Source organism: Mercenaria mercenaria, chromosome 12, assembly GCF_021730395.1.
Source record: "Mercenaria mercenaria strain notata chromosome 12, MADL_Memer_1, whole genome shotgun sequence".
Classification (NCBI taxonomy): domain Eukaryota; kingdom Metazoa; phylum Mollusca; class Bivalvia; order Venerida; family Veneridae; genus Mercenaria; species Mercenaria mercenaria.
In genome coordinates this window covers 31,423,181-31,437,498 of record NC_069372.1, presented here as the reverse complement: position 1 = coordinate 31,437,498, position 14,318 = coordinate 31,423,181, and the positions used below count along the sequence as shown (strand labels likewise).

Genomic DNA, 14,318 nt, shown 5'->3' with positions numbered 1-14,318 from the left:
ATCTTAGCAAGTGTCCTCTACTGTAAGTTTATTTAATTATCTCCCATCCTGTGAATGTGTTGTTATGTTTTTGCATGGCCTTTGTTACTTTGAATAGTTTTAAGTGACACACCCCATCATTTTTATGTGAATAACCAGCAAAATATTATCATTGGCAAATATCTCTGTTCAGACAGGCTTATCAGATCAAACAGATCTATGTTCCCAGTAGGTATAGGTTTCCAGTGGAGTACTGATTGGAAAAGGGTTAAATAACTTATTTTTTAGCTCACTGTCGCATAGTGACAAGGTAAGCTTTTGTGATCACCCGTTGTCCGTCATCTGTGCGTCCTGTGCGTCAACAATTTCTTGTCTGCACGATAGTGGTTTCATTTAATATTTTATTTTAACCAAACTTGCACACAACTTGTATCACCATAAGATCTCGGTTCCTTTCTTGAACTGGCCAGATCCCATTATAGGTTCCAGAGTTATGGCCCCTGAAAGGGCCAGAATTAGCTATTTTGACCTTGTCTGCACAATAGCAGCTTTATTTATGATTTGATTTTTACCAAACTGGCACACTTCTTGTATCACCATAAGATCTTGATTCCTTTCTTGAACTGGTCAGATTCCATTATGAGTTCCAGAGTTATGGCCCCTGAAAGGGCCAGAATTAGCTATTTTGACCTTGTCTGCACAATAGCAGCTTCATTTATGATTTTATTTTAACCAAACTTGCACAAAACTTGTATCACCATAACATCTTGGTTTCTTTCTTGAACTGGCCAGATTCCATTATTGGTTCTAGTGTTATGGCCCCTGAAAGGGCCAGAATTAGCTATTTTGACCTTGTCTGCACAATAGCAGCTTCATTTATGATTTGAATTAAATCAAACTTGCACAAAACTTGTGTCACCATTAGATCTGAGTTCCTTTCTTGAACCGGCCAGATCCCATAATGGATTACAGAGTTATGGCCCCTGAAAGGGCCAAAATTAGCTATTTTGACCTTGTCTGCACAATAGCAGTTTCATTTATGATTTAATTTTAACCAAACTTGCACAAAACTTGTATCACCACAAGATCTTAGTTCCTTTCTTTAACTGGCCAGATTCCGTTATGGGTTCCAGAGTTATGGCCCCTAAAAGGTCCAAAATTGGCTATTTTGGCTTTTGCAGCCATATAGAGATTTCATTTATGGTTTTATTAGCTCACCTGTCACATAGTGACAAGGTGAGCTTTTGTGATCACCCTTCGTCCGTGCGTCAACAATTTCTTGTCTGCACGATAGTGGTTTCATTTATGATTTGATTTTAACCAAACTTGCACAAAACTTGTATCACCACAAGATCTTAGTTCCTTTCTTTAACTGGCCAGATTCCGTTATTGGTTCCAGAGTTATGGCCCCTAAAAGGTCCAAAATTGGCTATTTTGGCTTTTGCAACCATATAGAGATTTCATTTATGGTTTTATTAGCTCACCTGTCACATAGTGACAAGGTGAGCTTTTGTGATCACCCTTCGTCCGTGCGTCAACAATTTCTTGTCTGCACGATAGTGGTTTCATTTATGATTTTATTTTAACCAAACTTGCACACAACTTGTATCACCATAAGATCTCGGTTCCTTTCTTGAACTGGCCAGATCCCATTATAGGTTCCAGAGTTATGGCCCCTGAAAGGGCCAAAATTAGCTATTTTGACCTTGTCTGCACAATAGCAGCTTTATTTATGATTTGATTTTTACCAAACTGGCACACAACTTGTATCACCATAAGATCTTGGTTCCTTTCTTGAACTGGTCAGATTCCTTTATGGGTTCAAGAGTTATGGCCCCTGAAAGGGCCAGAATTAGCTATTTTGACCTTGTCTGCCCAATAGCAGCTTCATTTATGATTTGAATTTAATCAAACTTGCACAAAACTTGTGTCACCATAAGATCTCGGTTCCTTTCTTGAACCGGCCAGATCCCATAATGGATTCCAGAGTTATGGACCCTGAAAGGGCCAAAATTAGCTGTTTTGACCTTGTCTGCACAATAGCAGCTTCATTTATGATTTGATTTTAACCAAACTTGCACACAACTTGTATCACCACAAGATCTTGGTTCCTTTCTTGAACTGGCCAGATTCCATCATGGGTTCCAGAGTCATGGCCCCTTAAAGGTCCAAAATTGGCTATTTTGGCTTTTGCAGTCATATAGAGACTTCATTTATGGTTTTAATCGATACAAACTTCCACAGTGATTTTTTTCACTTTTGGGGGAAGGGGGTCGGTGCCCTTTGGAGGGGGAAAAATACGACGTAAAACTAAGAAAAGGGGAATTTTCATTTGTGTTGAAATAAAGTAGTTTCAAGTTTATTGATAAATACAGGGCCCATAAGAACATGTGACATGACATATAACACAGTGTAGCATATCAATACCAGATAACCAAATAAATTTTTCAAATGTGCAGGATAAGATATCCATTAGACAACCAAAAATTACAACAGACATTAGGTCCCTTCCTAAACAAGCCGTCGGTGAGCGGCTGTTTTTTTTTTTTATTTAGAACTGTCAAATTCTGACATTTGCAGTCACTGCTACATTTGACCTGTCACAATGTAAAACAAACTGTAAAAAAAGTGTATGCATTGGACTAGTCCCTTCCCAAAGCATAAAATCAATCCCTGACTGACTAGAAGATGGAAAACTCAACACTACCCAGCCAAACAAAATAGAATGCAAATCATTTACAGACTATCATTCAACAGCGTTGTTGTGCAGAATAATAAAGCGCTTCGATGATACTGATTTATCAAGGGAAGTTACTCCAACCGGTGTCGATGTAAACAGAACGCGAGATACCGCGGTGAACTGTTTTCTAATCTGTATGAAAATAAATTGAATAAACTAGTGAATTATGATTTAATCGATTGGCTTTTTTAGCTCACCTGAGCACGAAGTGCTCAAAGGTGAGCTTTAGTGATCACCCTGTGTCCGGCATCCGTCGTCGTCCGTCGTCAACAGTTTGACTGTTAACACTCTAGAGGTCACATTTTTGGCCCAATCTTAATGAAACTTGGTCAGAATGTTACCCTCCATAAAATCGTGGACGACTTTGATATTGGGTCATCTGGGGTCAAAAACTGGGTCACCAGGTCAAATCAAAGGAAAAGCTTGTTAACACTCTAGAGGTCACAATTTTGACCCAATCTTAATGAAACTTGGTCAGAATGTTACCCTCCATACAGTCTTGGACGAGTTCGATATTGGGTCATCTGGGGTCAAAAACTAGGTCACCAGGTCAAATCAAAGGAAAAGCTTGTTAACACTGTAGAGGTCACATTTTTGGCCCAATCTTAATGAAACTTAGTCAGAATGTTACCCTTAATAAATTCTTGGATGAGTTCGATATTGGGTCACCTGGGGTCAAAAACTAGGTCAACAGGTCAAATCAACGGAAAAGCTTGTTAACACTCTAGAAGTCACAATTTTGGCCCAATCTTAATGAAACTTAGTCAGAATGTTATCCTTAAAAAGTCTTGGACGAGTTTGATATTGGGTCATCTGGGGTCAAAAACTAGGTCACCAGTTCAAATCAAAGGAAAAGCTTGTTAACACTGTAGAGGCCGCATTTATGACTATATCTTCATGAAACTTGGTCAGAATGTTAATATTGATGATCTTAAGGTCCAGTTTGAATCTGGGTCATGTAGGATTAAAAACTAGGTCACCTGGTCAAATCAAAGGAAAAGCTAGTTAACACTGTAGAGGCCACATTTATGACCATATCTTAATGAAACTTGGTCAGAATGTTTATCTTGATGCTCTTTAGGTCAAGTTTAAATCTGGGTCAGCTGGGGTCAAAAACTAGGGCACTAGGTTAAATCAAAGGAAAAGCTTGTTAACACTCTAGAGGCCACATTTATGACTATATCTTCATGAAACTGAGTCAGAATATTAAACTTGATGATCTTTAGGTCAAGTTCGAATCTGGGTCATGTTTGGTCAAGAATTAGGTCATGGGGGCAAATCAAAGGAAAAGCTTGTTAACACTCTAGAGGCCACATTTTTGACTTTATCTTCATGAAACTTAGTCAGAATGTTAAACTTGATGATCTTTAGGTCAGGTTCGAATCTGGGTCATGTTGGGTCAAAAACTAGGTCATGGGGTCAAATCAAAAGAAAAGCTAGTTAACACTGTAGAGGCCACATTTATGAACATATCTTGATGAAACTTGGTCAGAATGTTAATCTTGATGATCTTTAGATCAGTAGGTCAGGTGAGCGATACAGAGCCTTCATGGCCCTCTTGTTTTGTATTTTCGGAGGGGAATTTTACGCATCAGAAAGGGGAAAAAAATACTATTTTGAGGGGGGGAATGGGGCTGAATTTCGCCGAATATTTTGGTGAAAAAAAACGCTGTTCCAAAATATCTTCAACAACAATAAATCTTGGATTCCATGACAAATCAGATCCATTCATAGGTTCCAGAGTTATTTTATCTTATATCTGATTACCTCCCCTGATTGTAATCAAAATGGATTTATATCAGTAAGTACTTATAGGACTTATTTGAAATTTCATTATTGTCATTAGTTAGACTGAGGCAATGAGGGTAGATAACTATGGACTGATTTTATGTCAAATTACCTCCCTTTATTTCAAATTAAAATGGGTATATCTCCGTTACTAATGAAGATACTGATCTGAAATTTCATTTATGTCAACAGATTTATTTGGCAGATCCTTCTTTTGTTCACTTACAATCATTTTTTTTTAGCTCGACTATTCAAAGAATAGTCTAGCTATTCTACTCACCCCGTGGCGTCGGCGTCGGCGTCACACCTTGGTTAAGTTTTTGCATGCAAGTACATACAGCTATCATTTAAAGGCATATAGCTTTGAAACTTATTTATTCTTTTTCTAGGTCAATTACCAACCTCACTGGGTCAAGTTCCATAACTCTAACATGTATTTTGAGCAAATTATGCCCCCTTTTGGACTTAGAAAATTCTGGTTAAAGTTTTGCGTGCAAGTACATACAGCTATTACTAAAAGGCATATAGATTTGAAACTTATTTTTTCTTTTTCTAGATCAATTACCTACCTCACTGGGTCAAGTCCCATAACTCTGACATGTATTTTAGGCAAATTATGCCCCCTTATGGACTTAGAAAATCCTGGTTAAAGATTAACATGCAAGTTACTATCTCCAAAACTAATACAGATATTAAATTGAAACTTCACATGTGTCTTTGGGGTTATAAAACTAGTTGATAGAATCAAGTCCCATAACTCTGACATGTATTTTGGGCAAATTATGCCCCCTTTTGGACTTAGAAAATTCTGGTTAAAGTTTTGCGTGCAAGTACATACAGCTATTACCAAAAGGCATATAGCTTTGAATCTTATTTATTCCTTTTCTAGGTCAATTACCAGCCTCACTAGGTCAAGTTCCATAACTCTTAACATGTATTTTGAACAAATTATGCCCCCTTTTGGACTTAGAAAATTCTGGTTAAAGTTTACATGCAAGTTACTATCTCCAAAACTAATGAAGATATTGAATTGAAACCTAACATGTTTCTTTGGGGTTATAAAACTAGTTGATAGCATCAAGTCCCATAACTTTGATATGTATTTTGGTCAAATTATGTCCCCTTTCGAACTTAAAACTCTTTTGATATTTAACATTTTGGGTAATAATTTCCTGCTTCTGTGACAATATTTAGAATAGTCGAGCTTGGCTGTCTTACGGACAGCTCTTGTTTAATTACTTCCCTTTTACGTTACTATAAATAGCTTATTTATAGTAACTTTTTATTATTGGCCGTAGGGAAAAACCTAGACCACTTTTCTGAGGTACAACATGGATGGTACCTCCACTTTTTATACGCCCGTTTGAAAAACGGGACGTATTATGGGAACGCCCCTGGCGGGCGGGCGGGCGGCGTCCACAGACCTTGTCCGGAGCATATCTTCTACATGCATGAAGGGATTTTGATGAAACTTGGCACAGTTGTTCACCATCATGAGACGGAGTGTCATGCGCAAGAACCAGGTCCCTAGGTCTAAGGTCAAGGTCACACTTGGAGGTCAAAGGTCAAATTCAAGAATGACTTTGTCCGGAGCATATCTTCTTCATGCATAGAGGGATTTTGATGAAAGTTGGCACAATTGTTCATCATCATGAGAAGGAGTGTCATGCGCAAGAACCAGGTCCCTAGGTCTAAGGTCAAGGTCACACTTAGAGGTCAAAGGATACAAGAATGAAAACTTTGTCCGGAGCATTTCTTCTTCATGCATAGAGGGATTTTGATATAACTTGGCACAAATGTTCACCCCATGAGGCGGAGTGTCATGCGCAAGAACCAGGTCTCTAGGTCTAAGGTCAAGGTCACACTTAGAGGTCAAAGGATACAAGAATGAAAACCTTGTCCGGAGCATTTCTTCTTCATGCATAGAGGATTTTGATATAACTTGGCACAAATGTTCACCACCACAAGACGTAGTGTCATGCGCAAGAACCAGGTCCCTAGGTCTAAGGTCAAGGTCACACTTAGAGGCCAAAGGTCAGATACAAGAATGACTTTGTCCGAAGCATTTCTTCTTCATGCATGGAGGGTTTTTGATGTTACTTGACACAATTATACACCATCATGAGACGAAGTGTCATGCGCAGTTCCCTTCTTTAGAATTACTTCCCTTTGTTGTTACTATAAATAGCTTATATTGTAACTTTTTCATTACTAGTCGTAGGGAAAAATCGAGACCACTTTTCTGTAGTACAACATGCATGCTACATCCAATTTTGAGGTGTATTTTGACCAGTCTCTACCTGGTAAAGATTTTTGTGTGGACTTACAATTTTTTTTTTGATTTTTTTTTTTTGATTTTTTTTTTTTTTTTTTAAGATTAACTTCCCTTAGTTGTTACTATAAATAACTTATATTGTAACTTTTTTATAATTGACCGTAGGGAAAAACTAAGACCACTTTTCTGTGGTACAACATAGATGTTACTTTCCAATTTTAGGTGTATTTTAAGGTATCTCTACCTGGTAAGGAGTTTTTTTGTGGACTTAGAAAAACAAAACACTTAGTTATTACTAAACAACCACAAAATTAAAATTCCATTTGCAAATACAGGTGCTAGAGTAAAGAAATTTGCTGTGACGGGCTATATTGTGACATTCTTGCACTCTTGTTAGGTGTATTTTGACATATTTGAACCTTGTAAGCGCCCGCCCGCTTAGCTCAGTAGTTAAGAGCGTTGGTCTACGGATCGCGGGGTCGCGAGTTCGATCCTCGGGTGGGGCGTTTGTTCTTCGTGACTATTTGATATACGACATTGTGTCTGAAATCATTAGTCCTCCACCTCTGATTCATGAGGGGAAGTTGGCAGTTACTTGCGGAGAACAGGTTTGTACTGGTACAGAATCCAAGAACACTGGTTAGGTTAACTGCCCACCGTAACATGACTGAAATACTGTTGAAAAACGGCGTTAAACCCAAAACAAGCAAACAAGAACCTTGTAAGATTTTTTTTTTCTTTTTGGTTTATTTTCTTCCCTTTGTTGTTCCTGTCCTCTGGACTAAGATATTTTTTCTGAGGACCTTCTTGTCCTCAAGTGCAATGATAACAGGTGAGCGATATAGGGCCATCATGGCCCTCTTGTATCTGATTACCTCCGGCGTCTGTCAGCATGCGTCGTCCTTCAACATTTGCCTAGAAGCCACAGTTGTGACCCAATCTTTATGAAACTTGGTCAGAATGTTTGTCTGGATGATCTCTAGGTCAAGTTTGAATCTGGGTCATGTGGGGTCAAAAACTAGGTCTCCCGGTCAAATCAAAGGGAATGCTTGTGAACACTTTAGAGGCCACAGTTATGACTCAATCTTTATGAAGCTTTGTCAGAAAGTTTGTCTTGATGATCTCTAGGCCAAGTTCGAATCTGGGTCATGTGGGGTCAAAAACTAGGTCACCCGTTCAAATGAAAGGAAAAGCTTGTGGACACACTAGAGGCCACAGTTGTGATTCAATCTTTATGAAACTTGGTCAGATTGTTTGTCTGGATGGTTTCTAGGTAAAGTTCGAATCTGGGTCATGTTGGGTCAAAAACTAGGTCACCCGGTCAAATCAAAGAAAAAGCTTGTGAACACTCTAGAGGCTTCAGTTGTGACTCAATCTTTATGAAACTTGATCAGAATGTTTGTATTGATGATTTCTAAGTCAAAGTAGAATCTGGGTCATGTGGGGTTAAAAAGTTAGCTCACTAGGTCAAATAAAAGAAAATGCTTGTTTACACTTAAGAGGCAATGATTTTTGGTCCAATCTTAATAAAATATGATCAGAATATTTGTCTCCACTAACATGTTTACACTGTTATGGTGTGTTACTCAGATGAGCAACCTAGGGCCATCTTGGCCCTCTTGTTTAAGATACATCCTTGAAATTTGGATGACATATACAATTTTGCACACCGGTCTTAAAACTGACTTTCAGTGACCATTAATGTGACCTACTGACCTACTTTCTTAATATTTTCGCATCAGTTTGACATTTGTTACATGTAGCTTATATTACTCAGATGAGCGATCCAGGGTCATCATGATCCTCTTATTAATGCAAGTTACTATCACCAAAACTAATGCAGATACTGGATTGAAAATTCAGGATAATATTCCTGCTTTTGGAACAATAATATGATTAGTCCAGCATTGGCTGTCTTACTGACAGCTCTTGTTATTATGTCTCCCCCAGGAGACATATTGTTTTTGCCCTGTCCGTCCGTCCGTACGTCACACTTCATTTCCGAGCAATAACTGGAGAACCATTTGACCTAGAACCTTCAAACTTCATAGGGTTGTAGGGCTGCTGGAGTAGACGACTCCTATTGTTTTTGGGGTCACTCCATCAAAGGTCAAGGCCACAGGGGCCTGAACATTGAAAACCATTTCCGATCAATAACTAGAGAACCACTTGACCCAGAATGTTGAAACTTCATAGGATGATTGGCCATGAAGAGTAGATGTCCCCTATTGATTTTGGGGTCACTCCGTCAAAGGTCAAGGTCACAGGGGCCTGAACATTTAAAACCATTTCTGATCAAAGGTCACAGGGGCCTGAACATTGAAAACCATTTCTGATCAATAACTAGAGAACCACTTGACCCAGAATGTTGAAACTTCATAGGATGATTGGTCATAAAGAGTAGATGACCCCTATTGATTTTGGGGTCACTCCATCAAAGGTCAAGGTCACAGGGGCCTGAACATGGAAAACCATTTCCGATCAATAACTAGAGAACCACTTGACCCAGAATGTTGAAACTTAATAGGATGATTGTACATGCAAAGTAGATGACCCCTATCGATTTTGGGGTCACTCCATTAAAGGTCAAGGTCACAGGGGCCTAAACATTGAAAACCATTTCCGGTCAGTAACTTGAGAATCACTTGACCCAGAATGTTGAAACTTAATAGGATGATTGGTCATGCAGAGTAGATGACCCCTAACGATTTTGGGGTCACTCTGTGAAAGGTCAAGGTCACAGGGGCCTGAACATTGAAAACCATTTTCAGTCAGTAGCTTGAGAACCACTTGACCCAGAATGATGAAACTTCATAGGATGATTGGTCATGCAGAGTAGATGACCCCTAATGATTTTAGGGTCACCTTAAAGGTCAAGGCCACAGGGGCCTGAACATGGAAAACCATTTCAAATCAATAACTTGAGAACCTCTCGACCCGGTCAATAACTAGAGAACCACTTCACCCAGAATGTTGAAACTTCATAGGATGATTGTTTATGCAGAGTAAATGACTTCTATTGTTTTTGGGTCACTCCGTTAAAGGTCAAGGTCACAGGGGCCTGAACATTGATAACCAGTTCCGATCAATAACTTGAGAACCACTTGACCCAGAATGTTGAAATTCATAGGATGATTGAACATGCAGAGTAGATGACCCCTATTGATTTTGGGGTCAGTCTATCAAAGGTCAAGGCCACAGGGGCCTGTTCATGTAAAATCATTTTTTGGAAATAGCTTGAGAACGACTTGACCTACAATGTTGAAACTTAATAGGATGATTGGCCATGCAGAGTAGATGATCCCTATTTATTTTGAGGTCACTTGATCAAAGGTCAAGGTCACAGGAGCCTGAACAGTGACTTGAGAACCACTAGGCCAAGAGTGTTGAAATTTAGCGGGATGACTGGACATGCCAAGTAGATGATCCCTATTGCAGCCAATGATCAGTGTCTCTTTGACTTTCGCTCCTGACCCCTATTGACTTCTTGGCTATAGGACTTTGCATTGGGGGAGACATGCGCTTTTTTACAAAAGCATTTTCTAGTTTCTTTTTATTATGCCCCCTAAGGGAGGCATATTAGTTTTCAACTGCCCGTTCGTTCGTTCGTTCGTTAGTCACAACGTTAACTTTTTGCATGAAGGCACTTTACTCACGAACCACTGCACCCAGGACCTTCAAACTTCACATGCTGATAGTACTGCTGATAGTACTTATTGAGTACACGACCCCTACTGACTTTGGGGTCACCAGGTCAAAGGTCAAGGTCACAGGGGCCAATGTTAACTTGTTGCATGAAGGCACTTTACTCGCGAACCACTGCACCCAGGACCTTCAAACTTCACAATGTCATGCTGATAGTTTTTATTGAGTACACGACTCCTACTGACTTTGGGGTCACCAGGTCAAAGGTCAAGGTCACAGGGGCCAATGTTAACTCTTTGCATGAAGGCACTTTACTGGCAAACCACTGCACCCCTGACCTTCAAACTTCACATGCTAATAGTACTTATTGAGTACACGACCCCTATTGACTTTGGGGTCACCAGGTCAAAGGTCAAGGTCACTAGGTCAAAGGTCAAGGTCACTAGGTCAAGGCGCTGTGGGGGCATTTGTCACTATTAGTGACAGCTCTTGTTTCTTACCAATTTAAAAATAAAATCACAATAAATGATATTAACCTTTACCCTTCTTGCCTTTGTGACCAACACAGACTAAGATGAACCTGCATATCCATCTTGGTCTGCACTGTTTGCTAATCTGTCAGTTAATTTTCAGTAAACACGCCTTTGAATAATAAATGGTACTGCCCAAATTGAATGATAGACCAGTCAATTTTTATCGCAACGGGACATATGTGATGGCGCATGCGTCAGTCCGTCCATCATAATTAGTGTTTGGAGCATAACTTAATAACAATTTAAGGTATTGATTTTAAACTTGAGATATAGGTAGATGGCAATGAGATTATGTGCAGAGCACTTGAACTGGCTCTGTAGGTCAAAGGTCAAGCTCACAAGACTGGTTTTTATTTTTTTTTAATAAGTGAAAGCTTTGTTTCCACAGGCAGAGCTACGGAAAACTCAACATGAAGCTGCTGAGATGAAGAGAGAGGCCCAGCTGAGGAGAGATAGTGCTAACCGAAAACAAAAGTAAGTTTGAATAAATTTAAAACTGATTTTTATACGCCTGTTTCAAAAACATGACGTATTATGGGAACGCCCCTGGCGGGCAGGTGGCGTCCACAGACTTTGTCCGGAGCATATCTTCTTCATGCATGGAGGGATTTTGATGAAACTTGGCATAATTGTTCACCATTATGAGGCCGAGTGTCTTGCGCAAGAACCAGGTCCCTAGGTCTAAGGTCAAGGTCACACTTAGAGGTCAAAGGTCAAATTCAAGAATGTCCGGAGCATATCTTCTTCATGCATGGAGGGATTTTGATGTAACTTGGCACAATTGTTCACCATCATGAGATGGAATGTCATGCACAAGAACCAGGTCCCTAGGTCTAAGGTCAAGGTCACAGAGGTCAAAGGTCAGATACAAGAATAACTTTGTCTGGAGCATTTCTTCTTCATGCATGGAGGGATTTTGATGTAACTTGGCACAATTGTACACCATCATGAGATGGAGTGTCATGCGTAAGAACCAGGTCAAGGTCACAGTTAGTGACCAAAGAATACAAGAATGAAAACTTTGTCCGGAGCATTTCTTCTTCATGCATGGAGGGATTTTGATATAACTTTGCACAAATGTTCACCACCAGGAGGCGAAGTGTCATGCTCAAGAACCAGGTCTCTAGGTCTAAGGTCAAGGTCACAGAGGCCAAATGTCCGATACAAGAATGACTTTGTCCGGAGCATTTCTTCTTCATGCATGGAGGAATTTTGATGTAACTTGGCACAATTGTACACCATCATGAGAAGGAGTGTCATTCGCAGGTCCCTTCTTTAGAATTACTTCCCTTTGTTGTTACTGTAAACAGCTTATATTGTAACTTTTTCATTACTAGTCGTAGGTAAAAATCAAGACCACTTTTCTGTAGTACAACATGCATGTTACATCCAATTTTGAGGTGTATTATGACCTACCTGTATCTAGTAAGGATTTTTTTGTGGACTTAGAATTTTTTATTTTTTTTTGAATTTTTGGGGGTTTTTTTGGAAAAAAATTTTTATGCCCCCAAAGGGAGGCATATCAGTTTTTAACTGTCCGTCCGTTTGTTCGTTCGTTCGTTCGTCACAACATTAACTTTTTGCATGAAGGCACTTTACTTGGGAACCACTGCACCCAAGACCTTCAAACTTCACATGCTTGTAGTACTTATTGAGTACACGACCCCTACTGACTTTGGGGTCACCAGGTCAAAGGTCAAGGTCACCAGGTCAAGGCGCTGCAGGGGCATTTGTCACTTTTAGTGACAGCTCTTGTTTTAGATTAACTTCCCTTAGTTGTTACTATAAATAACTTATATTGTAACTTTTTTATAATTGACCGTAGGGAAAAACCAAGACCACTTTTCTGTGGTACAACATAGATGTTACTTTCAAATTTTAGGTGTATTTTAAGGTATCTCTACCTGGTAAGGAGTTTTTTTGTGGACTTAGAAAAACAAAAGAATTACAATAATTACTAAACAACCACAAAATTAAACTTCCATTTGCAAATACAGGTGCTAGTGTAAAGAACTTTGCTGTGACGGGCGTATATTGTGACGTTCTGGCACTCTTGTTTCAAGGTTGTTGTATTAACTAAAGTAACGTTGTACCCATTTCTCCCTTAATGTTTAACCAGAAATATTTTTTATACCCCGCCAATGAAATCGGGAAGAGGGTATTGGAATGGCGTTGTCCTTGCATTCGTCCGCAGCCATTTCTCAGTAACTAGCAAGTAGAATTTTATAAAACTTGAAATAAATATGAACCAACATACTGCAATGATGCCCGTCAAGTTTTTTTTTGGATTGGTCAAATTCCCTTAGAGTTACTGCCCTTGATTCAATGAAAAATCCACGTCTGCAGCCATTTCTCAGTAACAAGCTGGTAGAATTTCATGAAACTTGAAGTAAATATGAACCAACATACTTTGATGATGCCTGTCATTTTTTTTTTTTTTTTTTAATTGGTTTTAATTTAATTTTTATTGCCCTGTATTTGTTTGAAAGTCCACATATTTGTACATAATAAACCAACCAGTTGGTAGAATTTCATTAAACTTCTTTCATTCTTTTCCATGAACATTTATTATAAACATGTGAAGTTGTGTACCCCCACCTGGTCACCATCTTGCCTTGGTCACCCCCCCCCCCCCCCCCCCCACAAATGTTAAAGTTTGCGTACCACCCCAAATATTTTCAAAGTCCATTGAGATATTGCTTTCATATTTTGCATACTTGTTTACCATCATGACCCCAGTCTGTAAAAAGAAGGAGGCAACTCTACCAAGCATTTTGACTAAATTATGGCCCCTTTTCGACTTAGAATTTTTGCGTACCACCCCAAATATTTTCAAAGTCCATTGAGATATTGCTTAGGTATTTTGCATACTTGTTAACCATCATGACCCCAGTCTGTAAAAAGGAGGAGGCAACTCTACCAAGCATTTTGACTGAATTATGGCCCCTTTTCGACTTAGAATAAATGTTAAAGTTTGCGTACCACCCCAAATATTTTCAAAGTCCATTGAGATATTGCTTTGGTATTTTGCATACTTGTTTACAATCATGACCCCAGTCTGTAAAAAGGAGGAGGCAACTCTATCAAGCATTTTGACTGAATTATGGCCCCTTTTCGACTTAGAATAAATGTTAAAGTTTGCGTACCACCCCAAATATTTTCAAAGTCCATTGAGATATTGCTTTGATATTTTGCATACTTGTTTACCATCATGGCCCCAGTTTGTAAAAAGGAGGAGGCAACTCTATCAAGCATTTTGACTGAATTATGGCCCCTTTTCGACTTAGAATATGATTATTGTAATGTTATAGTTTTACTCATAGCTTATATTATACTATCAAGCACTGAGAATAGCCAA

General features: G+C 39.1%; 1 protein-coding gene across 1 annotated transcript in view; it reads left to right on the top strand.

The window, feature by feature from the left end:
• The window catches only part of LOC123533211 (ATPase MORC2A-like), a 361,550-nt gene that overhangs the window by 117,480 nt on the left and 229,752 nt on the right, over window positions 1-14,318 (top strand). The window contains 1 exon segment of the mRNA XM_053519548.1: window positions 11,349-11,434. Coding sequence (XP_053375523.1) covers window positions 11,349-11,434 — 86 coding nt within the window.